Raw genomic sequence first — 24,955 nt, forward strand, 5'->3', positions numbered from 1 at the left:
GCACCCTTTTTAAAGGAACTTTGGAGAGCGGAGATGTTTGGGGAAATTGCAAGGACCTATGCTTATTTTGTTTGATACAATGCAAAGTCAATCTAGTGGGAAACACATATTTAGCCTACATAGAATAAGGAAATACACTATTTAAAAAGATATATCGTGACCTGCGTGTAAGTTTCATGGAATTAACTAGGAGGACGGCTGCGACCATTATTTACATTAACAGGGTGTTACACATAACAAAACCATACTTTTTACATTCGTTACACTTCCTCCAAAATTGTTACACTTCTCAAAAACCGTTACACTTCTCAAATTCGTTACACACTTCTCAAAACCGTTACACTGCACCCTCCTTTCTTCAGGCCCTTACTCGGGCCTACTAAACTTTAACTTAGTGTGACACGTAGGTGTAATTCCCTCTACAATTAACCTGACCCTGAGTGTGACAATCTTAAAACACAAATAAGTATGTCCCCCTATTGCATTGCACCCTGTCTAACAGACTCAAGCCCACAGCTAACCGAATTACGGAATTATTCTCAAACTATACATTTACGGTGGGGAGCATTATTTACAATGACGTGATTTCTTATTTACAACGCAACCCAGGACCTGTGTTTTTTTTTCTTTTCTTAGGGAACAAGAAAAAGAAATACCTGTTGGGAGGGAGGAGACAGCACGCATTGCATCGATGCACCAGTACCAAAGCACCCAAAAGCACCAAAAGCACCACAAGCACCACAAAGCACCAAAAGCACCACTCGGTGCGCAGTCACCATGGTTCTTAATACACACAACAAAACAACTGGTGGTGGTCTTCACTTTCTCTGCTGGGCCGATGTTCTTCCTGACGTCTTCTGGCTTCATGCGGCCTATTTGGACATAATAAAAAGCACAACTTGTGTTCGTTTTTATTTAGGGCCTCAGGGGTCAACTAAGGTTGGTCCACCTGTTTGGCATAGGTGCCACCTTACCGAGGTCCGCAAGCAAGATTCCCTGGCCACTATGGCCGGTCTCCAACAGAGGTGCCCTGCCCCAGAACCTGGGGTCCATCAAGTGGTACTTGGCCGCAGAACAGCGGTCCATAAAGTGGTACATCAACGCAATGCATGCTGGTTCTGGGAATCTCGGGCACACAATGGCCACCTCACGCACGCTCCCCTCGGCACCCAATGGCGCACAGGTCATGTGGGAGACAAAAGAAAGACAATTGAGTGAGGGGTAAGGTCACAAGGGTACACGTCAATAAGGCAATGCAAGGCGAAATGCGTACGGAGGGCGAAGTGAGAAAGCTCGTCCCTACCGTACATCACCCCCCTGTCACCTACACTACCCTTGTCCTTACCCCATATTTACAAAATCTACCCATTTACAAATTCGTCACTACTGTCACGTCTTCCCCATATTTCTCCTATACCAAATTCGTCTCCACAATCCCTTGACTTCAAAATTTGCCATCACCAATTCATCATCAATCCTCATAAGGAGGGAGAGATGGAATTACGCACAATGTCACACCCACGTCATGATGCGTCTCACAATCCAAAACATTTGCATCAAAAATAATTAAACATGGCATGGTGCGGAGTACCTGTCACCTCAGGTGAGTGGATGCAGATGGTGCGAGGAGACTCCAATCCTAACTATCCTCTAAATGATTTTAACACACTTTACACTACCCGGGGTCTTTCCCTGCCAATCCATTGGCCAACTTACACTATGGGTTCTAATAACCAATTCCCATTGCCCAAACTGTGGTGCTTCTCAATTTGGGGTCTCACTCCCCCGATTCATTTCTGGGCTGCGACGTGTAGCTCTCCCAGCAGGTCTACCCACCTGCACACCTCCACCACTGCAGTTGCCACCCGAGCTTACCGAGCTCCTCACCCTAACCTAACTAACTGGGGAAGGCCCTCTCCTGGCTCTGTCACCCCTTGGTGCCCTCTGGCACTGGGCTACCCGGGTCCGTCCTCCGGATCCTCGGGCCCCATCCACAACTACCGGCTCCCAGAGCCCACCTGCGGCCTCACCTGGCCGACATCCTCACAGTGGTGGAGTGCCCAAACCAACTACACACACTAACAGGCTCCACGCCCAGCCATTTCCACAACACTAATGCACCCATCCAAAGACCATTCTTTCACCCGCACCACAGATGCCAATATCCAACCACAATTTACCTATACCCTCTACCTAACACTTACTCTACCCGCCCCGGGTATCCGTGATGGGGGTCCACTCTTCCCCCATTCACACCTTCGCACCATCCACTCCACTCCACAATTTCCACCATACTCACTCCACGACCATCCATTCCAATACTCCAGATATTCCACACTACCATTTATTCCACACAGCCACATACACCTGTTCAGTTGCACACCTGTGCAATCACACCTGTTCAATCCTCACACACACGGCATCATCTCAGCTAACTACTCCCCTCTGAACCTTGCGCTTCCCAGTCGTCCCTTTAAACTATTGCGCTCCCACGTCATTATCATCCATACTAATCTACCTGCGTCCCCACTACAGGTATCAGTCACTAACTAATCTTAACGTTACCTCATGTCATCTTCGCTAGATCCCTACACACGATATAACCTAACCCACCCGGGCTAGTTTTCACTGCCATCAACCCCATAAACTATTGCGCATTTGCCCCACTTGGTGTGAGGGATGGTGGATTGCCCATCCCACCACATCGGGGGTCTCTCACTATAAATTTTGTTCGTCCAAATTCCAACCAATTCAAAAAATTTCCATTTACTGCCAATTCTACCCACTATTATAAATTTCGTATCAAATCACTACTATCATCATCACAGTCCACTATATCCTAGCCTCGGTGCGTCGTGACATCATTAAACTCGGTTCGTAAAGCCGAGCAATGAATTCGGGTGGTTTGGTTGCCTGCAGGTTGAATCCGTCCGGCTTTCGGTTCAAGGGAGGTGGTTTGGTTGGGCCGAGATTCCACGCACCGTCTCGGCGCGGCACCTTGCGGTCCCGGGCCCGATGGCTCAATCTCCCCCGGTCGGAACCCCGTCCCCACGAGGGGGCACCGTTCCGCTTCCTCCCACTCGCCCTCGAACCGGACCGGTCGCCTCGCCCGACAAAGCCCGGACTCGACCGTGCGGGGCGGGGCCAAGCCCGAATCGGCAACGACGCTTCGAAGAGAAGCGACGCAGCATCGACCCTCGCCGGGCCTCGCACCCAACAAAGCACCCCGCGCCCCGAGTGCTCGCATCGGCTATCCGTCGCCCTAACCACTAACCCGGTTACCGTCGATGCTTTACTTGCATGCTCACACGCATACGCTACCCCTTTCACCCTCACAAAACCTGGCGTTCCAACGCCGTCCGTACATTCCACCAACGCTCTCTCTGTTACACACCACACCTCTCGCGCACACTCTTGCGCACACTTTGGTCCATACCTTTCCTCCGTTACGTCCTCCGTAACACTCACCATGGGCGTGCACTCTTGCATCCACCCACTAACGCGCTCGGATGGGCTCTCCCACACTCGCGCCATGACCAATTCAGGTGTGCTTTCTCGCACACGTTCCACCACCACCTTACTCTCCGTGTCACACTTCGTACACCCCAACGTGCATTCTCGCTCGCACTCGGTTTCACACTCGCGCTCCGATGTGCCCTCTCGCACCTGCGCCATCATCAACTCACTATTCGTGTCACACTCCGTACACCCCGACGTGCATTCTCGCTCGCACTCGGTTGCACACTCGCGCTCCGATGTGCCCTCTCGCACCTGCGCCATCACCAACTCACTATTCGTGTCACACTCCGTACACCCCGACGTGCATTCTCGCTCGCACTCGGTTTCACACTCGCGCTCCGATGTGCCCTCTCGCACCTGCGCCATCACCAACTCACTATTCGGGTCACACTCCGTACACCCCGACGTGCATTCTCGCTCGCACTCGGTTTCACTCCCACACTTTATAGCACACCCACTCGCCGACGCACACTTTTTCCTCCCACGCGTGCCATTTCCACTCACATGGGACCCTTCACCAACGCCCGGATGCTTCCTCGATCCCAAGCGCGCGAAAATTCTTTTGTCGCTAAACATCCTCTTACAAAATCTCCCCGCACAATACACAACAGCACGACTCACCTGGGGGATCCTTTTCTCCACGCGAACCTGCAAACTTCCATTCGGGCTAAGCACAGCATCGTGATGTGAGCAGGGACTTTGTACATAATCCATTTCTCCCTGCAATTCCCGGGCTACCTCCGTCATCTCTTCAATTTTAATTCCCAGCACTGCTTTTTCTTTATTAACCTCGGCAACCGCTGGCTTTAATAAAACACCCTCCTCTACCTCAGCGGTCGCCGGCTTTTCCAAACCCCGTGTCGCGATTTCTACCCCCGTCATTGTACCCGTGCTTTCCTCCGCTTCGCTCAACCAGCGCTTTTCGACCCGCTTTACCTCCTCGTGCACCCCTGGGACCCTTTCGCCCAACTTGCGGTCTCTGTCCCTCTGCTCCCTTGCCTCTCTATCGGCCCTCATTCCGTTCGTTGTTTCTTCAGTTCTTTCTTTTAGTTCCTTAGTCATTTGAACACCCATGTTGTTAATTTCCCTGTTGGATATGAGCCCCTGGGCATACATTTTGTTTTCTTCATCCCACTGGGTCAAAAATTTCAACAAATTTGCAAGAAATGGATCCCAGGCCGTTGGCACCGCGGGCTCGGCTGCCGCGCGCTCGTAAGAGGCGCCTTTTTGCGTGCCTGATACCTCGTGCGCGAGAGTGCCATTTTGTGCACCTGATACCCCCTCAACCACACCTTCTTTACTCTCCTCCACCATTTTCTCCACATACATTTCCCCGAGGTCCTGGGTCGATTCCACCCTGTCTATCTCTCCCACCGACATCCGATCGCCTTGATTGTCCATGGCGCGATCTCAAAATTCGGGTTTTGCTTTAAAACAACACAAATTTCCAGCAGCTTGTAATTTTGAGCGCGTTAAGCGCGCTTCGGGTCCGATCTCACTCCTCGACACCAATTGTTACTGATAACACAATTGGTGTTCCAAAATTTGGGCCTAACAAATTTAGTCCCAGGTCCGAATCCAACTCCTGACAACCAATTGTTACAGTTGCGGATTAAAGATGTTATTTTACCGAGCGGTTGGTATTACCGCGTCCGAACAGTTACTCCCCGATTAGAACCCGACGTTGACCAGATCGCACCACAGATATTCAATCGGGAAACCTCTAAAGCGACCGAAAGAGAATGAAAAGAGAAGAAGACAGAGTACGGAGGAAGAACAGATTTATTATACACACACAAGCAAAAAGAGAGAGCGACCAAAATTATTTACAAGCAATGGATGGAGAAAGCAGTCACACAGTGCATCATTAGCTTATTCTATTCATTTTACTTAACCCCAAGACAACGAGTAGGACAGACGACGTTCACACTTACACGGGGGATATTGCAGGCAGGTAGGGCTTGAGGTGAATTGCTGGAGAGGGAGGAGGGTCGGAGGCAGCAGCTCTCAATTCCTCGCGGTTTTTGGCGGGAAAATCCTTCGTCGCGTATCCGCTGCCGATGCTTTAGACGTCACGCGCTGGCTCGGGCACACCTACTCCTCTCCTTCTGGTGGAGCCGTCTCCCTCCTTTCAGCGCGTCTCTCCAAAGCTGGTTTCCTTTCCGAGTACCTCTCCTCTTTGGCTTGGAGCGTTTCGCATCTCACCGCTCCTCTTGGTGCCGCCTCTTCGCTCATCTCCCAGGTCATCTGGTGAAGCAGTCCCTTACAGTCGCTTTTATAACTCGGGGCGGAATCAAGCCGCCGGCTGCGAGGGCACGCCTACCGGGTCGCTCACCGCGGTGCTGATTGGCCATGTGGGGTTGGCTCACTCCTCCCCTCTATGCCGAGGTGGAGACACGCCTTTCTTCTCCGAGATTAGCACATGGGCAATAGCGGCTCGCGGGATTGAACACAACTCGCACCCTTTTTAAAGGAACTTTGGAGAGCGGAGATGTTTGGGGAAATTGCAAGGGCCTATGCTTATTTTGTTTGATACAATGCAAAGTCAATCTAGTGGGAAACACATATTTAGCCTACATAGAATAAGGAAATACACTATTTAAAAAGATATATCGTGACCTGCGTGTATGTTTCATGGAATTAACTAGGAGGACGGCTGCGACCATTATTTACATTAACAGGGTGTTACACATAACAAAACCATACTTTTTACATTCGTTACACTTCCTCCAAAATTGTTACACTTCTCAAAAACCGTTACACTTCTCAAATTCGTTACACACTTCTCAAAACCGTTACAATATATATATATATATATATATATATATATATATATATATATATATATATATATATATATATATTGCTACGGAATCCGGGGGACGGCACTCCCCTTACCGAGGGGGGTTTAATCCCCTCGTCTTTTTAAGCTGGCCGTCTGACAGGTCCTGGTACTTGTAATGCTCTTCTGCGGGGTGTAACTGATCAGGGTTATTGGTCCAGGGTTTATCCCGAATACCTTTATCAGTCCCTCCGCAGAACAGGGAGACGAGTACCGCTCGAATCCCGGACAAGATGGTATTTTGCCGAGCGGTTTAGCAGTCCGGAATCCGAGCCGTTAGCAATAGACTAAACCCAATTGCGAAGCGGTTCGGCCAAAATCGTGCCACAGGTACTCAATCGGGAAATCACTAAAGCGGTCGGATGAGAAAGAAACCAAAGTAAGGAGGAACAGGTATTTATTATTATTTACAACAAACCAAAGAAAGAAGAAGAAACGAAGGTAATTTACAGAAGAGGAGACACAGTGCAATCCTTAAACAGGCTTAACTTATTCCCAGGGACAAGACAAAACAAGACAAACTCACGTACACGAATGGGGAATTGCAGGCAGGAATTGAATGGAGGGAAGAGAAGAGCAGTCGGTCCACAGAACTGGCGACAGGGAGGTCCGAGGATCGCGGCACGACGTCGAGGTCCGCGCGCGCGCACTTGTTCTTGTTCAGCCACGAAAAACCCGGTCGTCAGTGCTGGTTGGTATCGCGAGCAGGGCGTGCCGATTCTCATTCGCCGCAGGACGTTCGCGCCAAGCAAATGAATGAACGATCCTCTCAACTTGTGCTCCTTGCTCATGCTTCTCTCTCCCTCTCCCTCTCGTAACTTGCTCAAGCGCCTCCCTCCACAGAACTGCGATGGGGGCTCCGCGCAACGGGTTTTATCTCCACCCCCGTGGATCCTTCACGAACCTGCCAGATCTTTCTCTCTCCGCCCTCTCAAGCCATGCCCACTGATTTCTGGTTGTTTGGTAAGGACTGGCTGACTCCACCTTTTATGACGAGGTGGTGCCACGTCCGTTCTCTGCCGGCTCCTCCCTCTTCTTCTCCGAGATGGAGCACATGGGCAATGGCGTCTTGGGGCAATGAAACGAGCCCCAGCCAAAGGCAAAGGGCAGCGAACGCTGCCTTACTGGCACTTTTAGGAGGCCATGGGGATATTGCAGGGGATCCTATCTTATTTGATTTGATGCAACGGAGAGTCAATTATTGGACACACGGCCTTACCTGGAACACAGAATAACGATATAACTATGGAGAGGTCCTATGTTTCGCTACGTGTTGTACATGGACTAACTAAGGTGCACTTATTTCAATTAATAGCAAATTAAGGGGAAATGTACACAGGGGTTTATTTATAAGGGAATTTAATACTAAATTTACATGTGAAGGTTCGATAAACCGCAAAACAGCACCCTCATTCCTCACGGCACGTCTCGGGCCGAAAAAACTTTAACTTAATGTGACACGCAGGTGTAATTTCCCTCTACAATTCACCTTGCCCTGAGTGTGACAGATTTAAACACAAATAAGTATGTCCCCCTACTATGTTGCATCCTACCGAACAGATTCACGCCCGCAATTAACCGAATTGCGGAATTATTTTCAAACTAAACATTGACGGTGGGGAGCATTATTTACAAGTGACATTATTTTGACTATTTACAAAACTGCAACCCAGGACCTGTCATTTTTCTTTGGGAAACAAAAAGCAAAAGAACCCTGTGGGAGGGAGGAGAAAGCATGCACTGCATCGATACATCACCTCACATGCCCAGGGATGCCGAATTTTATTGCAATGCATCCCTGAGCATGCAAGCACCAAAGCACCAATCAAAGCACCAATAAAACAACTGATGGTCTTGCTGTTCCTTGCTGCTCACTCTGCTTCTTCCAGTTGTTGTCGTTCTGCATCTTGTTGCTCTTGCTTGCGGCCTATTTGGTGGTAATAAAACAAAAGGCACAACCGTGTCCACTGTTTTTATTTATGGCCAACAGGGGCCAACTATGGGTGGTCCACCTGTAGGCTTGGTGCCACCTCACCGAGGTCTGCAAGCGAGATCTTCCTGGGCCATCGTGGCCGGTCCCAGCAGAGGGTTCATGCCCCAAAACGTGGGGTCCATCAGTGTGGTGCTCGGCCACAGAACAGTGGTCCATATGGTGGTGCATGGCCGCAAGACGTGCGGTCCATAAGTGGTGCATCGATTCAGGCAGCTGGCAGCGGGGGCTCGGGCACACAATTGCGGCTCCCGCACGCTCTCCCTCAGTGCCCAGAGAGCACGGTCCATGGGGGGGGGGGGGGGAGGGGGAAGGAAGACAAAGCAGAGTCAGCAAGGGCAAGGGCGCAAGGGCCTGTACACATCAATGAAGGCAATGCAGAGTGAGGCGCGTCTGGAGAGCGAGCAGAGAAAGCTCGTCGCTGACGTACGCCACCCCACCTGTCACCTACTCCACCCTTGCCCCTTACCCCGTATTTACAAAACAATTTACAAATTCGTCACTACGTCCTGTCTTCCCCCTATCTCCCATAATACCAAATTCGTTACAATCCCAATGAAACCAAATTTGCCATCACTCAAATTCCTCATCAATTCCTCATAAGGAGGAAGAGATGGAACAAACAGCACAATGTCACACCCACGTCATGATGCGTCTCACATTCCCAAAAACATTTGCAACAACAAAAAACAAACAAACCATGGCATGGCGTGGAGTTCTGTCACCTCAGGTGAGTGGGTGTAGATGGTGCGAGGAGATTTTTTTGATCCTAACTACTTCCTAAATGACATTAACACACTTTACACTACCCGGGGTCTTCCCTGCCAAACCATTGGCCATCTTCACTCTATGCGGTTCAAAGAACCAAACTCCCATTGACCATCTGTGGCTCACCAATTTGGGGTCTCACTCCCCCGATTCAACTCCCTGTGCCTTCGCACAATTTCTGGGCTGAGTCGTGTGGCTCCCCTAACAGGTCGACCTACCTGTGCGCCTCCACCACTGAAGTTGCCACCTGAGCTTACCTGCTCCTCACTAACCTACCTGGGGAAGGCCCTCCCTGGCGCTTACCCCCTCGGTGTCCTCTCTGGCACTGGGCTACCCGGGTCCTTCCTCTGGATCCTCGGGCCCCATTGAACTCTAACTGGCTCCCAGAGCCTACCTGCGGCCTCACCTGGCCGACGGACTAACAGTGGCGGAGCGCTGAACCAACCATTCATCCAACAGGCCACACCACCAGCCATTTCCACGTCACTAATGCACCCATCCAAACACCATTCTTCCACACGCACCACAGATGCCAATATCCAACCACAATTTACCTATACCCTCTACCTAACTCTTAAATTACCCTCCCCGGGTATTCATGATGGGGGTCCATCTTCCCCATCCACCCCCTTCGCACCAACCACTCCACTCCACGTTTTCCACCATACTCACTCCACACCATCCATTCCATACTCCATTTACTCCAGACCATTTATTCCCCACAACCATTCTCACCTGGATTTGCACACCTGTGCTCACACACGTCTGGTGGCTCTTGCACCCTCCTTTCCTCCCAGGCTTCTTCATTCACTCAATACAATGCACAATCACAATTATTCTCTCATACACTGCTCCATACACTTTCACGCTCAATACAACTCACATTCACCTCACACTTTTCACAATACGCTGCTCCATCACCTCCTTCACACACACGGCACTATTCACGAGCATTGCCTCATTTGCTCAACACAAAGATTCTCACACACACGGCATCATCTGATCTACCTGGTGCCCTTCTAAAACTCGCGCTTCCCAGTCGCCCCTTGTACTATTGCGCTCCCTTGTCATTATAATCCAACTAACCTACCTACGTCCCCTACTACAGGTACATGTCGCTACTTAACTCTACCGTTACCTATGGTCATTTCTCGAGATCCCTAATCCATTATCCAAACCCTCCCTGGCTTGGTTTACACGACCATAACCCCATAATCTATAACTCATGTGCCTGGGGGGATGTGAGGGATGGCAGAGTTGCCATTCCTCTACATCACCATCGCCAATCAAATTTTGCCCATCACGCCAATCAATTTTGCCAATCATGCCAATCAACTTACCCATCAAATTTTGCCGATCAAATTTCACTACCCTTACCATCGTCCATTATTCTGAGCCTCGGTGCATCGTTACATGCTCAAAGCTCGGCTTCGCCAAGCCGAACAATGAACGCGGGTGGTTTGTTTCCTGCAGTTGGATCCGTCCGGCACTCGGTTCAGGGGAGGGGGTTTGCTTGGGCCGAGATCCCACGGTCCACCTCGGCGCAGAGCCTTGCGGTCTCCTTCCCGATGGTCCAATCTTGTCCGGCCGGAACGTCGCAACCACAAGGGGGCGCCGTGCCGGCCCTTTCTACCTTCCCTCGAACCGGGCCGGTCGCCTTGCCCGGCCAAGCCCGGACTCGACCGTGCGGGGCGGCCCCGGCCCGGATCGTGCACGACGCTCCGAAGAGAAGCGACGCTGCACCGATCCCCGCCGGCTCCCGCAACAAACAAAGCGCACCGAGTGCCCGCGTCGGCTAAACGTCAACCTAACCGCTATCCCATTTAGCGTCGATGCTCCCCGTACATATTCACACCACTCGTTCCTCTTCCTCCTCACACATCCAGGTGTCTCCATACTCTTCGTTATTGTACTTCCTCTTACACACCTCCCAGGTACACTCATTCCGCTCACAGACTTCATTACACTCAATACATTCAATACAATGCACAATCACAATTATTCTCTCATACACTGCTCCATACACTTTCACGCTCAATACTCCATCTACATTCCATCTACATTTCACTGTCTGACAACATGGACCAACTTCTATCCACTCATCCCAACTCTCTCTTCCTCATATGTGGTGACTTCAATTGTCATCATGCCCCCTGGTTGGGTGTGGGTTCCTCTCTCACCAGTCATGGCACCTCAGCAAAGGACTTCTGTGACTCACTGGGATTGACACAATCTGTCAATTTACCGACCCGGATCTCAGCCAATGGAGTATCTTCTCTTCCAGACTTGGTTATGACTAACTTCCCTGCTAATGTCTGCTGCTCTTCTTCTGCTCCAATCGGTTCTTCTGATCATGTGCTTGTCAAAGTGGACATCTCTCTGGCCATTCTCAGAGAGCCTCCTCAGCGTCGACGAGTCTGGCATTTCACTCAGGCCGACTGGGACGGTCTTCAAGCAGCCATCAATCGTCTGGATTGGTCTCCCATCTCCACTGCCTCTGACATCAATTCTTCCTGGGAATTCTTCCAAAGCAAACTGATCTCTCTCATGCACAGATTTATCCTATCTCGCCTTCAGTTGTCTTACCCTTCCTCCCGTCCATGGTACACTGAATCTTGTGGTGAGGCAGTTGCCCTGAAACAACTTGCCTTTGCCTCTTGGAAGGCTAATCCAACTGAAGGAAATCTCAGTTCCTTCCACCAAGCTCGGAACAAGTGTGTGTCTACCCTCAGGAGTGCCAGGAAGCACTATGTCTCCTCACTCAAGAATGAACTCTCAAACCTGTCTCCTTCCTCCAAATCCTGGTGGCGTCTGGTCAAATCCGTTTCTGGTGTTTGTTCCCCCTCCATCCCCTCCCTTACCTCAAATGGCCACACAGTTGACATCGCACGTGACAAAGCCGAATGCCTCAACTCTGTGTTTGCCTCAAAATCCTTAGTCCCAAACCCATCTCTCTCTGTTCCCACCTTTCCCAGTCGAACCAAACTGCTCCTGGACTCTGTGACCTTCTCTCCTGACAAGGTGGAGGAGTTTTTGTCAAACCTCGACTCTGATTCTGCAACTGGACCAGATGGCATCAGCCCACAGGTCCTAAAATCCTGCTCTACCGCTCTATCTCACCCTCTCTCTGTTCTTTTCACCCTATCTTTTGCTCAAGGTCATCTGCCAGCATCCTGGAAATCAGCAAACATTACCGCTTTACACACAAAAGGTGCAAAAACAGATCCTTGCAACTACAGACCAATCAGCCTGCTCCCAATTATCAGCAAAGTCATGGAATCCATCATTGCTTCGGATATGAAATCTTTCCTCTTCTCCAATGGCTTGATCTCTGATCATCAATTTGGTTTCAGACCAGGTCACTCTACTCTGGACATGCTGCTTCTGCTGTCTCAACAATGGATGGAGGTCCTCAATGCCAAACAGGAAATCAGAGCTGTCTCCCTTGACATATCACGTGCCTTCGATACGGTCTGGCACCCAGCTCTGCTCACCAAACTCTCCTCCTATGGTATCCATGGAAATCTCCATGCATGGCTTGCAGACTTCCTCTCTGGTCGTAGTCAACGTGTGGCCCTGAATGGATTTCTCTCATCTCCCCTTCCCGTTCAGGCTGGAGTTCCCCAAGGCAGTGTGCTGGGCCCTGTGCTTTTTCTGGTCTTTATCAATGATCTCTCCGGCTCTCTGGAAAATCCTCTGTATCTCTTTGCTGATGACTCCACTCTCTGCCGCTCCATTCCTCTTCCCTCAGATCGGCAGTCTGCAGCCTCCTCACTCTCTGAAGACCTGGACAAAATCACAGACTGGTCAAACATGTGGAACATGTCTTTCAATCCTGACAAATCTCACACTCTTACTATGTCTCTCCGAAAAGATCGACTGGACAACCCTCCCATCTACTTTCTCAACAATCCTCTCCAAGAAGTTCTGTCGCTCAAGCTTTTGGGTCTCACCATCTGCCATGATCTTTCTTGGGAAAACCACATTTCCAAGCTGGCCTCCAAAGCCAGTCGCCGACTGGGCATCCTCCGTCGTGCGAAGTCCTTCCTTGGCACACCTGAGCTCCTCACCACATACAAGGCTTTCATCCGCAGCTCAATGGAATACTGTTCCCCCCTCTGGGCTGGTGCTCCTTCCTCACACCTGGCTCGGCTTCACGCTGTTGAATCCAAAGCTTTCAGAATCATTGGAATCTCCCGCGATGAAGCTATCTCTGAGGGCCTTTCACTCACTCACCGCAGGCAGATAGGTGGTCTTTCTGTCTTCTACCGACTCCTCTCCGGCCTTGCTCCCCCAGCTCTCTCTGTGCTCTGTCCCCCAAATATTCCTACAGGTCGCACAAGATCTGCCAGCCACCCTCTGATGGATAAACTGCCAAAATCTCGGCTCTCTGCTCACCTTCACTCTTTCATACCTCTTTTCTCCCGCCTCTGGAACAAACTCCCACACTCACTTCAATCACACTCCTCCCTCCAGGTCTTCAAAACAGCTGTTCACCACCATCTCTTATCTTCACCCATCCAAAACCTTTATCTTTTCTACCCCCACTAATTCACCCCAGATCCACCTTGTTTGAAATTCCAACTTCTTTCCTGGAAGTCTTGGCAGTGTCCATATGTTTTATACCTCTCCCACCCCCCCCCCCCCCCTTCCCATGCCTCCCCCCCAAAGCCCTCTCCCTCCCATAGTTCTCTCGATGTCTCCATGTCTCTCGGTCCCTGCTCTCAAATGTTGTGTTTGTGTCCTTCCCCCTCCCTCCCCATCTTGTCTACCGCTCCCGATGTTATTTGTTTTGTGTGTCTGTTTGTCTTTCTGTGTGATTAATGTTCGCTCTTTCACGAGCCTCGATCTTGTATACAAAAAAAAAAAAAAAACCACACCTGACCACTGCACACCTTGGCACATCCTCGTCGTTCGCACACTTCATCAACACATCTCCTCGTGCCCACTCCTTGGTCACATCCTCTGTGACAACCAGGGGTGTGCACTGTTTTGCACACCCAATCACGCACTTCAATGTGCCCTCTCGCACCCGCGCCACCCCCAACTCAGGTGTACATTCCCGCACACGCTCGACCATTCCAGGTGTGCATTCTTCCATTCCAGGTGTGCATTCCTTCTCACCTGCCACAACCGACTCGCACTCCATGTCACTCTCACCACCACACTCCGTCGTGCGTTCACTCTCACTCTCGACAGCACACTCACTCCTCGGCGCACACTTTTTCCTCACACACCCCATAGTCGGACATCCTTGCACACCTCCTCTTTCCACACACTCTGCACCAGTCGCACACCTCACCAGCGGCCTTTCATGAACGCCCGGGTCTAAACCAACACCCAAGCTCACTGAATCTCCCCTCACACCATATACATCCCCGAGCATATCGCCACTCACCTCGGCACCTCTTCTCTTCCGCTCCTCCTCCGCCACCTGCAAACTCTTTATTTGGTCAGTAAGCACATCATCACGCTGTGAGCACAGACCTTGCACCAATTCCATTACCTCCTCCTTTATCTCCTTCTTAGTCTCCCTTCGTCTCTTTTTCATTTCACTTACCCCCTCTTCCACTTCCTCTAATTTTTGCCTCACCTCCTTTATTTCCCGGTGCGCCCCTTCAATTTCTCCCTCTTGTGCCACCTTGGTCGTTTCTATGTGCATCCTGACTTCCCGTTCTTTTGTCTCCATTGTGTCTGTCACCTCGTCCAACCTCTTTGTCAACCCCTCGTGTACCATCTGACATTCTTTCTTTGTCGCTATCAGTTCTTTTTTAATCTCTTTTTGTGTCACTTTCAACCCTCCTATCACCGCCGTGTTCTTTTCCACCTGCTCCCCGAACTCCTTTTGTCCTACCGTCAGCTGCTCTACTCCCCGCGTCAGGTCTTCTATGCCCCCCTGTAACCTAGCCGTACTGGTCCTCACCTCTTTCTCCATGCGCTCCTCACCCCGCTTTACCTCCTCGCGTACTCCCGTGACCTCTTCGCTCACACCTCGCCTGACATCCTCCCCCATCTCTCCCATCTCTTTGGTAGATGCTGCCCTCATCTGCTCCAAATCCCCCTTGTGGTGGTCCAATTTGGTTTCTAACCCGATTTTTACCTCCTCTATCTGCTCCCCCATTTCTTTGACTTCCCGGGTGGATTGCTCCCCCATCTCCCTCAATTTGCCTCCCATCTTGTCTTCTAGCCCCGTTAACCCATTCTTCACCCCTTCCATCTGGTTCTCCTGGGCGGCCATTCGATTTTCCAACCCCGTTAACCCATTCTTCATTTCCCCAATTTGATTACCCATGTCCTCCAGTTGGCCCCCCAATTTACCTTCCAGCCCTTCCAACCTGTTGTCTAACCCCTCAAATTTGTTGTCTAAACCCTCAAATTTGTTGTCGAAACCCTCAAATTTGGCTTCTTGCCCCCCGATTTGATTTCCCAATTCCCCAAATTTACTGTCCAACTTCCCAATTTGGGCACTGGTACTCCTCGCTTCATCCCTCATTTTATCCATCTTTGCATCCAGTTGGGTCAGGAATAATCTAAAATCAAACCCGATTGGCACAGTGGCCCCAGCTGCCACCGCGGGCTCGGCCTCCGCGGCGCCGCCATTTTGTGCGCCTGAAACCTTGTGCGCGAGGCCGCCATCTTGTGCGCCTGAACGCCCCTCCACCACATCCTCGTCGCTCTCCTCCTCCAATTCCTCCCTGGGGTCCTGGGTTACCTCCAACTCCTCTTCTTCTACCCCCACCGGCATCCGACCGCCTTGATCATCCATGGCATAACTTTAATTTGGAATATTACACGAAATTTCGGCCACTCGTAATTTCGACCAAATTTTTAGTTTTAAAAATTTGGTTCGGGCCTCAAATCCCACTCCCCGACACCAATTGTTACGGAATCCGGGGGACGGCACTCCCCTTACCGAGGGGGGTTTAATCCCCTCGTCTTTTTAAGCTGGCCGTCCGACCGGTCCTGGTACTTGTAACGCTCTTCTGTGGGGTGGAACTGATCAGGGTTATTGGTCCAGGGTTTATCCCGAATACCTTTATCAGTCCCTCCACAGAACAGGGAGACAAGTAACGCTCGAATCCCGGACAAGATGGTATTTTGCCGAGCGGTTTAGCAGTCCGGAATCCGAGCCGTTAGCAATAGACTAAACCCGATTGCGAAGCGGTTCGGCCAAAATCGTGCCACAGGTACTCAATCGGGAAATCACTAAAGCGGTCGGATGAGAAAGAAACCAAAGTAAGGAGGAACAGGTATTTATTATTATTTACAACAAACCAAAGAAAGAAGAAGAAACGAAGGTAATATACAGAAGAGGAGACACAGTGCAATCCTTAAACAGGCTTAACTTATTCCCAGGGACAAGACAAAACAAGCCAAACTCACGTACACGAATTGGGAATTGAATGGAGGGAAGAGAAGAGCAGTCGGTCCACAGAACGGGCGACAGGGAGGTCCGAGGATCGCGGCACGACGTCGAGGTCCGCGTGCACGCACTTGTTCTTGTTCCGCCACGAAAAACCCGGTCGTCAGTGCTGGTTGGTATCGTGAGCAGGGCGTGCCGATTCTCATTCGCCGCAGGACCTTCGCGCCAAGCAAATGAATGAACGATCCTCTCAACTTGTGCACCTTGCTCATGCGTCTCTCTCCCTCTCCCTCTTGTAACTTGCTCAAGCGCCTCCCTCCACAGAACTACGGTGGGGGCTCCGCGCAACAGGTTTTTATCTCCACCCCCATGGAACCCTCACGAACCTGCCAGATCTTTCTCTCTCCGCCCTCTCAAGCCATGCCCACTGATTCCTGGTTGGTTGGTAAGGGCTGGCTGACTCCACCTTTTATGATGAGGTGGTGCCACGCCCGTACTCTGCCGGCTCCTCCCTCTTCTTTTCCGAGATGGAGCACATGGGCAATGGCGTCTTGGGGCAATCAAATGAGCCCGAGCCAAAGGGCAGCGAACGCTGCCTTACTGGCACTTTTAGGAGGCCATGGGGATATTGCAGGGGATCCTATCTTATTTGATTTGATGCAACGGAGAGTCAATTATTGGACACACGGCCTTGCCTGGAACACAGAATAACGATATAACTATAGAGAGGTCCTATGATTCGCTACGTGTTGTACATGGACTAACTAAGGTGCACTTATTTCAATTAACAGCCAATTAAGGGGAAATGTACACAGGGGTTTATTTATAAAGGAATTTAATACTAAATTTACATGTGAAGGTTCTAAAAACCGCAACAATATATATATATATATATATATATATATATATATATATATATATATATATATATATATATATATATATATATATATATATATATATATATATATATATATATATATATATATATATATATATATATATATATATATATATATATATATATATATATATGTATATGTATATATATATATATGTATATATATATATATATGTATATATATATATATATATATGTATATATATATATATATATATATGTATATATATATATATATATATGTATATATATATATATATATATATATATATATATATATACATATATATATATATATATATACATATATATATATATATATATATATATATATATATATATATATATATATATATATATTGTTGCGGTTCTCTAACGTCGGCCTTCCCCTTATGAAGGGGGGATTAATCCCCTTGTCCTTTTTACTAGCCGACGCAATCCGGAGCTATCACGTTCCTTCCGGTCGCTGTTAAATAGGGTTGTTGGTCGAATTTAGTCCTATTACCTAAGCACTAACACCGACCGTGAAGCAAGGAGATAACCCCACCCGAACCACGGCGTTAGTGGACACGCCGAGCAAAGCGAGCCGCGATTCGGGCCATTAATGGGAACTAAACCTGATTGGAGCGGTTCTTAATCGTGCCACGCTTACCCAATTGAGGAAAAGACTAAAATGGTCGAATTGAGAGGAAACCAGGAAGAACAAGGAATTTATTACACTTCGTCCAATTAGAAGAGGAAAAGAAGAAAAGAATGCATAAGAAAGAGGGAGAAGCAGATACACAGGGCAGCCTGAATAGCAGTCTTAACTTATACCTGGACACGGGCCCGTTCACTCTCAGACTCACTCTCAGGGTCACTCACACGGGGTTTGAAGATGAATCTGGTTGAGGGTCCAAGGGTCCACAGCTCGTCCGGTCCCCGACTCGTACCGTGCAGATGGTGGAAGACGGCAGGCAGCTCTCCCCATGGCGTAGGTGCGAAACGGACAATTATATAGCGGGGGATAGGTAAGTTGGCAATCAGACGGCGTACGTAATACGTGTACCGGCGCCTTTACATGCGCTCCCGGTATTACTATGATCGATCCAAGCACCTTTTACCAATGTCCTTCGGCTGCAGCGTGTGCCGCACGCCCGCCCTTTGTAAAATGCTTGCCACAGCACGTCTCTCCTGTAAGTCAGCTCCGATCAGGTCAAGCGCCTCTCTCTCCCCGCTCATAACTCAACTTTCGTACCAGTCCTGTTCAAGGGCTTTGTGCAAAGGCTTATATAGCCTTGCCCAGCGAACCCTCTCAAACTTACTAGACGCTCCCTGTAAGGCGATCCCACTCGAGCCCTGGTTGGCTGGTGAGGGCTTATCGGCTCCGCCTTGATGGCTGCTTGACGTGGCTGCACCTCCACCCTTGCGCTCCGCCCCCTTTTCGGGCCTTACCTCGTGGCCTTTGGGCTGGTTTGAGCGGAAGCCCAACGAGTTCGCGAAGGCTGCTGGCAACCTAAAGGGCGAGGGCGATGTACAGACTGGCTCGCGCTTAATGGCGTCGATGGAAGGGAGGCTGCAAAAATGAACGAATGGGGCCTACTCTTGTTTGTATTACACAACGCAGATGCAACTACTGGACATGGCCTTATCTAAACACATACTATGAAATAACTACAGTCCTAAGGTGACCTACGTGTTGCATGTGGCCTACCTATGGGGTGCAACCTTTAACCTTTAATTATGTTACCAATGTGGGTTCTCAAAACCGCAACAATGCACCCCTCCTTTCGCCAGGCTCGTTCCGAGCCGAACCACATATCAGTGAGGACGGCCGCCTTCCGATACCTGGGTCAGGACGACTCTTATAACAATTAGTGTGACACTTAGGTGTGGTTCCCCTCGACATTTAACCTCACCCTGAGTGCGACAGTTTTAACACTAGACATGTCCCACCTGCTGCGTTGTATACTACCTAACTGACTCACGCCCACAATTAACCGAATTACGGAATTATTTGCAAACTACACATGAAGCCGGTGGGGAGCATGTTATTTACAAGACACTAATTATTTACAAAACTACAACCCAGGACCTGTCTTTTGTGGGAGAAAGAAGGAATTTTGAAAAGAGGAAACACAATTGCCGTGCACTGCACCAATACACCATGCACTCATATGCACACTAAATGCACCATAATTTAAAAAAAATGCACAAAAAGCACCATCACCAATGCACAAAAGCATTTCAGAAATAATAAATGATGCCTTGTGCTTGGCTCGACTGCTGGGCCGTTGTATCTTCTTCCTTCTGGCTTCATGGATCTTCGGTGTGCCATCGTTGAAGTTTACCATCTTTTTGTCCGGGCACACCAAACAAAACAACAACAGGCATTTTAAAAGGCCATTTTCCCTGCAAGAGCGGGGGTTAGCCCTGCGGTCCCCATCGCAATGTTCTCCATTTTGCCCTATTTTCTGCATCTACCCTTGTTAACCCCCTGGCCCGCATTTCTTCTTCGACCATCTTTAGCCAAGTCTTTCTCGGTCTTCCCCATCCTCTCCTTCCTTCTGCATTCATTTCCATCACTCTTCTCAACCAGTCACTTTCATCCTTCCTCAACACATGACCCAACCATCTCAACCTGTTTCTCTTCACAGCATCAATCACAGGCTCTATTCCCATCATCTTTCGCAATTCATCATTTGGCTTCCTCTCTCTCAACGATACTCCACACATCCACCGAACCATTCACATTTCCACCCTTTCCAGCCTTCGTTGCTGCTCTGCGTTCATTACCCATCTCTCGCTCCCATAAATCATAACACTTCTCACACATGCAGCATACACCTTTCCCTTCAGCTTCAACGACACTCCCCTCCTCGTCAGCATGCCACCCAGTTCCCGAAACTTCTTCCATGCACATCTCACTCTAGCAACCGTTGCCGAGTCTGATCCACCTTCTCCATTCAGCATGTCTCCTAGGTAACAAAATGTTTTCACACCTTCCAGCTTCACGCCGTCTCAAAGATCCAACTCAACATTTCCTCCATCTGCAGCTCCCTCTGTGCACACCTTACACTTGAATGTAGCTGCCACACTGGTTAATGACCCTCTCAAACCACTACATTTTTGATGAACCCACTCAGCACACATTGTACATTGAATTGAGTTCACTCCGACACCTTTCCTGCACATAGCACATGGCCACTTCCCAGTTCTTTCCACCTCACCAAATGCTTTACCACTTGCCATCACCTTTGTTTTTTCCGATATTCACCTTCAGACCTTTCGTCTCCATACATTCCTTCCACTTGTTCATCTTCTCCTTCAGTCCATCCATACTTTCTGCAATCAACACCACATCATTTGCATACAACAACTCCCACGGTAAACCCTCCTTTACGTTCCGAGCTAGCACCTCCGTCACAGCTACAAATAGTAGTGGACTTAGTACCGACCCCTGCTGCACTCCCACCTTCACCTCAAACTCACCACTGTTCCCGTCCTTCGTCCTTACAGCTGTGCGCGCTCTTTTGTACATTGCCATCACTACTCTGATCAACCATTCCTCCACTCCTAACTTCCTCAATGCCCATGTCACTACTTCACGTGGAACCCTATCGAATGCTTTCTCTGGATCAACAAACCCAAGAAACAACTTCTTCCTCTTCTCCATGTACTTCTCCTGCAACTACCTCACAATAAAAAGCGCGTCTGTCGTTCCTCTTCCTGGCCTAAATCCAAACTGCATTTCGTCAATCTTCACTTTCTTCCCTATCCTCCTCTCCAACACCCTTTCCAATACCTTCATTCCATGCTCCAATAACTTTATCGCTCGATACGAGCCACAGTCCAGAGGGTCACCTTTCCCCTTGTTTCGAGGGACGAGGCTACTCAGTTCCCAACCCACTGGAATGTGGCCTTCTTTCACCACCAGATTGCAGATCTCTGTCATTCTCTTCACACCCCAATTTCCCGCTGCCTTCAACATATCTGCCACAATTCCCGTCGGCCCTCTCGCTTTTCTACTCTTCATTGCTTTAATCGCTTCCTCAACTTCCTTCTCGGTTATCTTCTCTGCCGGTCCTAAAACTGGGTTACTATCTATGTTGCCATCCCATTCATTCTCTGCATTCAACAGTATTTCCATATATCTCTTCCATCTTCCTTTAATTCCATCTGGGTCCACAATGATTTGTCCCACGTCATCCTTCAAGCAACTCACCCCCATCACATCACACCTCTCTTTCACTATCTGCTTTGCCATCCTGAATACCGCTCTCTGACCCTCTTCCAAATCCAAGCGTTCTCCGAACATTTTCCGACATGCCTCCTGCGCCTTTGCTACCTCTTTCTTTGCAGCCTTCTTGGCTGCCTTATAACTTCATGCTCTTCCTTTTCTGCCCCCGTACCCTTCGCCTTCTGCCACTCCTTGAACTTCTTCCTCTTCTTGTCAATCTTCTTTCCAACTTCATCATCCCACCACCATGTTTCCCAGTGCCTCGGTGGTCCTTTTGTCCATCCACATACCTCACCAATGGCTCCCAACAGACTTTCTTTCATTGACATCCAACGACTTTCAAGCTCAACCACATCATCCTCTACCATACTCAGCCTCTCTTTTAATGCCTTCCTCACTGTCACCTCTTTCAACCTCCACACCTTCATTCTCGGTTGGTACTTCACCCGCCGAGCTCTCCTCGCACCTTTCAACCTTATGTCGCAGACAACCAAGTGGTGCTGTGAAACAACGTCCTCCCCCGGGATCACCTTTGTGTCCCGGAGATGCCCCCTATCTCGCCTATGCACCAGCAGGTAGTCAACAGTTGTCGTCGACCCACCTGACATGTATGTAACAAGCTTATTATCCTCTTTCTGGAACTGAGTATTGCAAATCAACAAATCAGCTCCATCAGCAAACTCCAAAATCCTTTCACCTTCTCCATTTCTCACACCATATCCGTAACCCCCATGAACTCCCTCAAATCCGTCCATACTCCTTCCCACATGTCCATTTAGGGCTCCTCCTACCACAACAACTTCCTTATCTTTCACGTTTTCCATCAGTTTCTCTATTGCACACCAGAACTTGTCCTTTTCTTCATCGCTCCGACCAACCTGCGGAGCATATCCCGAGATGACGTTCACCAAGAGCTTTCCAATCATCATTTTCACCATCATCAACCTTTCACTCACTCTCGTCACACTCACCACACTGTCTACAAACTCCTCAGAAAACAGGACACCAACACCATTCATGCCCTCCAGGCACCCTTGCCACACAAACTTGTATTTCTGTCCCTGCCTACCCTTCACCATTCTCACACCACTTCCCTTCCATCTTGTCTCCTGCACACAACATATGTCCACTCTTCGTCTGACCAATACTTCCACCACTTCTCCTGATCTCCCTGTCATTGTCGCTACATTCCACGTCCCAAACCTCAGAAACCGATCTCCACGTCGGGCATCAGACTTTTCGTCGTCATAAATGGAGTGATTTCCACCCTTGCTTCGATCGGGTCCCCACCTTGAGTTTTGACGAGAGGGAGTGGGGGTCCCCCAAGGGGTACTTCGGGCTGTACCCTGCCCAAATCTCGTTGTAATTGTCATGGTTCTCTTTTTGAGGCAATGTTTTTATGGCGGGATGCCCTTCCTGACGCCAACCCTTTTAGTCGCCTCTTACGACACGCAGGGATATGGTGTACCTATTCTAAACCGGGGTACACACCGGTGTCCGGGCACACCAAAGATTAATTGGTAAAAAGGGCACAAGCCACAGCCGCTTTTTATTTTGGCTGCTTGGCATGTGCGCCACGTAAGAACAGTGGTCCGCAAGTAAGATGCTGCTGGGAGCAATGGTCTGCTCCAGCAAAGGTGCCAGGCCACAGAACATTTGGTCCATATGGTGTATCAGTGCAGGCAGCAGGGTGCAGCGCAGAGTGCGGCCACACGGCTTAGGACACCTGCACACTCCCCTCGACAAAAGACCATGGGTCCATGAGTGGGGAGGAAGACAAAGCAGAGGTTAGCGGGGTCAAGGGCGCAAGGGTACACGTAATCACAAGGCAATGCGATATGAGGGGTGCGGGAGAGCGAGCGGAGAAAGCTCATCCCTACTCGTACGTCACCCCCCATGTCACCTACACTACCCTTGCCCTTCCCCGTATTTACACAACTAGGGCATGCCCGTACTATATATATGCCCGTACTATATATCTATCTAAAATTATATCCCCCCCCTCTATTTACATGAAATGGTTTGGTCCATTCGCAACGCCAAAGCGAACGGCGAACGGCTTGCGAGTACAGTGACAATCCCCCCCCTCTATTTACATGAATGGTTTGGTCCATTCGCAACGACCACAGAACCCCCCCCTCTATTTACATGCAATGGTTTGGTCCAAAGCGAACGGCTTCCGGAGTTTGGTAAAGAAATCGCCATCGCGTACACAAACGCGCAGGAAAGCGAATGAATCGCAAATTCGTTTTTATTAGTTGTAAAACATAATGCCCAATTATTCAATTATCGCCAACGTATTTTGGTTTTTTGCAATTTAATCGCAAGGAAAAGTAGAAAGAGAAGAGGGGAAAAAAGAAAAGCCTTCCCTTGCTGCAAACAGCTGCTGCAAACAACAACAACATGGAAGGCTGCACTGTCCGGAAGTTGGCATATCGCAGTTACGATTATTTTAGTGTTAATGGCCAATTATTCAATTAGCGCCAACGTATTTTGGCTGTTTGCAATTTAATCGCAAGGAAAAGTAGAAAGAGAAGAGGGAAAAAAACGAAAAGCCTTGCATTAACGCATTAACGCTTGCATTGCATTAACGGTTCGGCACACGTGATAGCTCGCTGCTCTCTGATTGGTTGAAGCGTTTTTTGGACATATCTCGGTAAGTAATTGTCCGATTAATATGAAACCTTGAAAAGGCACATCCTCGGGTCCCCAGCAATATACCTGGCAAGTTTCAAGTATATCGGACCCGTGGTTGTCGAGAAACAGCGGTCACAGACAAACACACAGACAGACACACACACACACACACAGAGATTGCTGGAATTATAGATAGATTTACAAATTTCGTCTCTACCGTCTCGTCTCCCATATCTCCCCCTAAACCAAATTCGTCTCCAATCCCTCCCAAGAAGGAAGGGATGGAATAACACACAATGTCTCACCCACGTCATGATGCGTCTTTCCATCCCAAACATTTGCAAAACCTGGTGTGGAGTCCTATCACCTTGGTGAGTGGATGTGGATGGTGCGAAGAGATTTTCCTCCTAACTATCTTCTATTTGACCTTAACTCTCTTACACTACCCGGGGTCTTGCCCTGCCAATCCAATTGGCCACTTTACACTATGTGGTTCTAAAAACCAATTCCCATTGACCATACTGTGGTGCCTCCCAATTTGGGGTCTCACTCCCCCCATTTTTCAATACTGTGCCCTCACACAATTTCGGGGCTGGGTCGTGTGGCTCCACCAGCAGGTCTACCTACCTGCGCACCTCCACCACTGACGTCGCCACCCGAGCTTGCCATGCTCCTTCACACTACCCTAACCTGGGGAAGGCCCCCCTGGCGCTCTC

At 49.3% G+C, this 24,955-nt stretch overlaps 1 protein-coding gene across 1 annotated transcript in view; it reads left to right on the forward strand.

Moving 5' to 3' along the window:
- LOC137412853 (uncharacterized) overlaps positions 1-24,955 on the forward strand; it is a 195,351-nt gene that overhangs the window by 92,154 nt on the left and 78,242 nt on the right. Inside the window, 1 exon segment of the mRNA XM_078777326.1 lies at positions 22,089-22,096. Within this exon segment, the coding sequence (XP_078633452.1) occupies positions 22,089-22,096 (8 nt within the window).

The sequence above is a fragment of the Myxine glutinosa genome, chromosome 5 (genome assembly GCF_964187855.1).
Source record: "Myxine glutinosa chromosome 5, kmMyxGlut1.1, whole genome shotgun sequence".
Lineage (NCBI taxonomy): Eukaryota > Metazoa > Chordata > Myxini > Myxiniformes > Myxinidae > Myxine > Myxine glutinosa.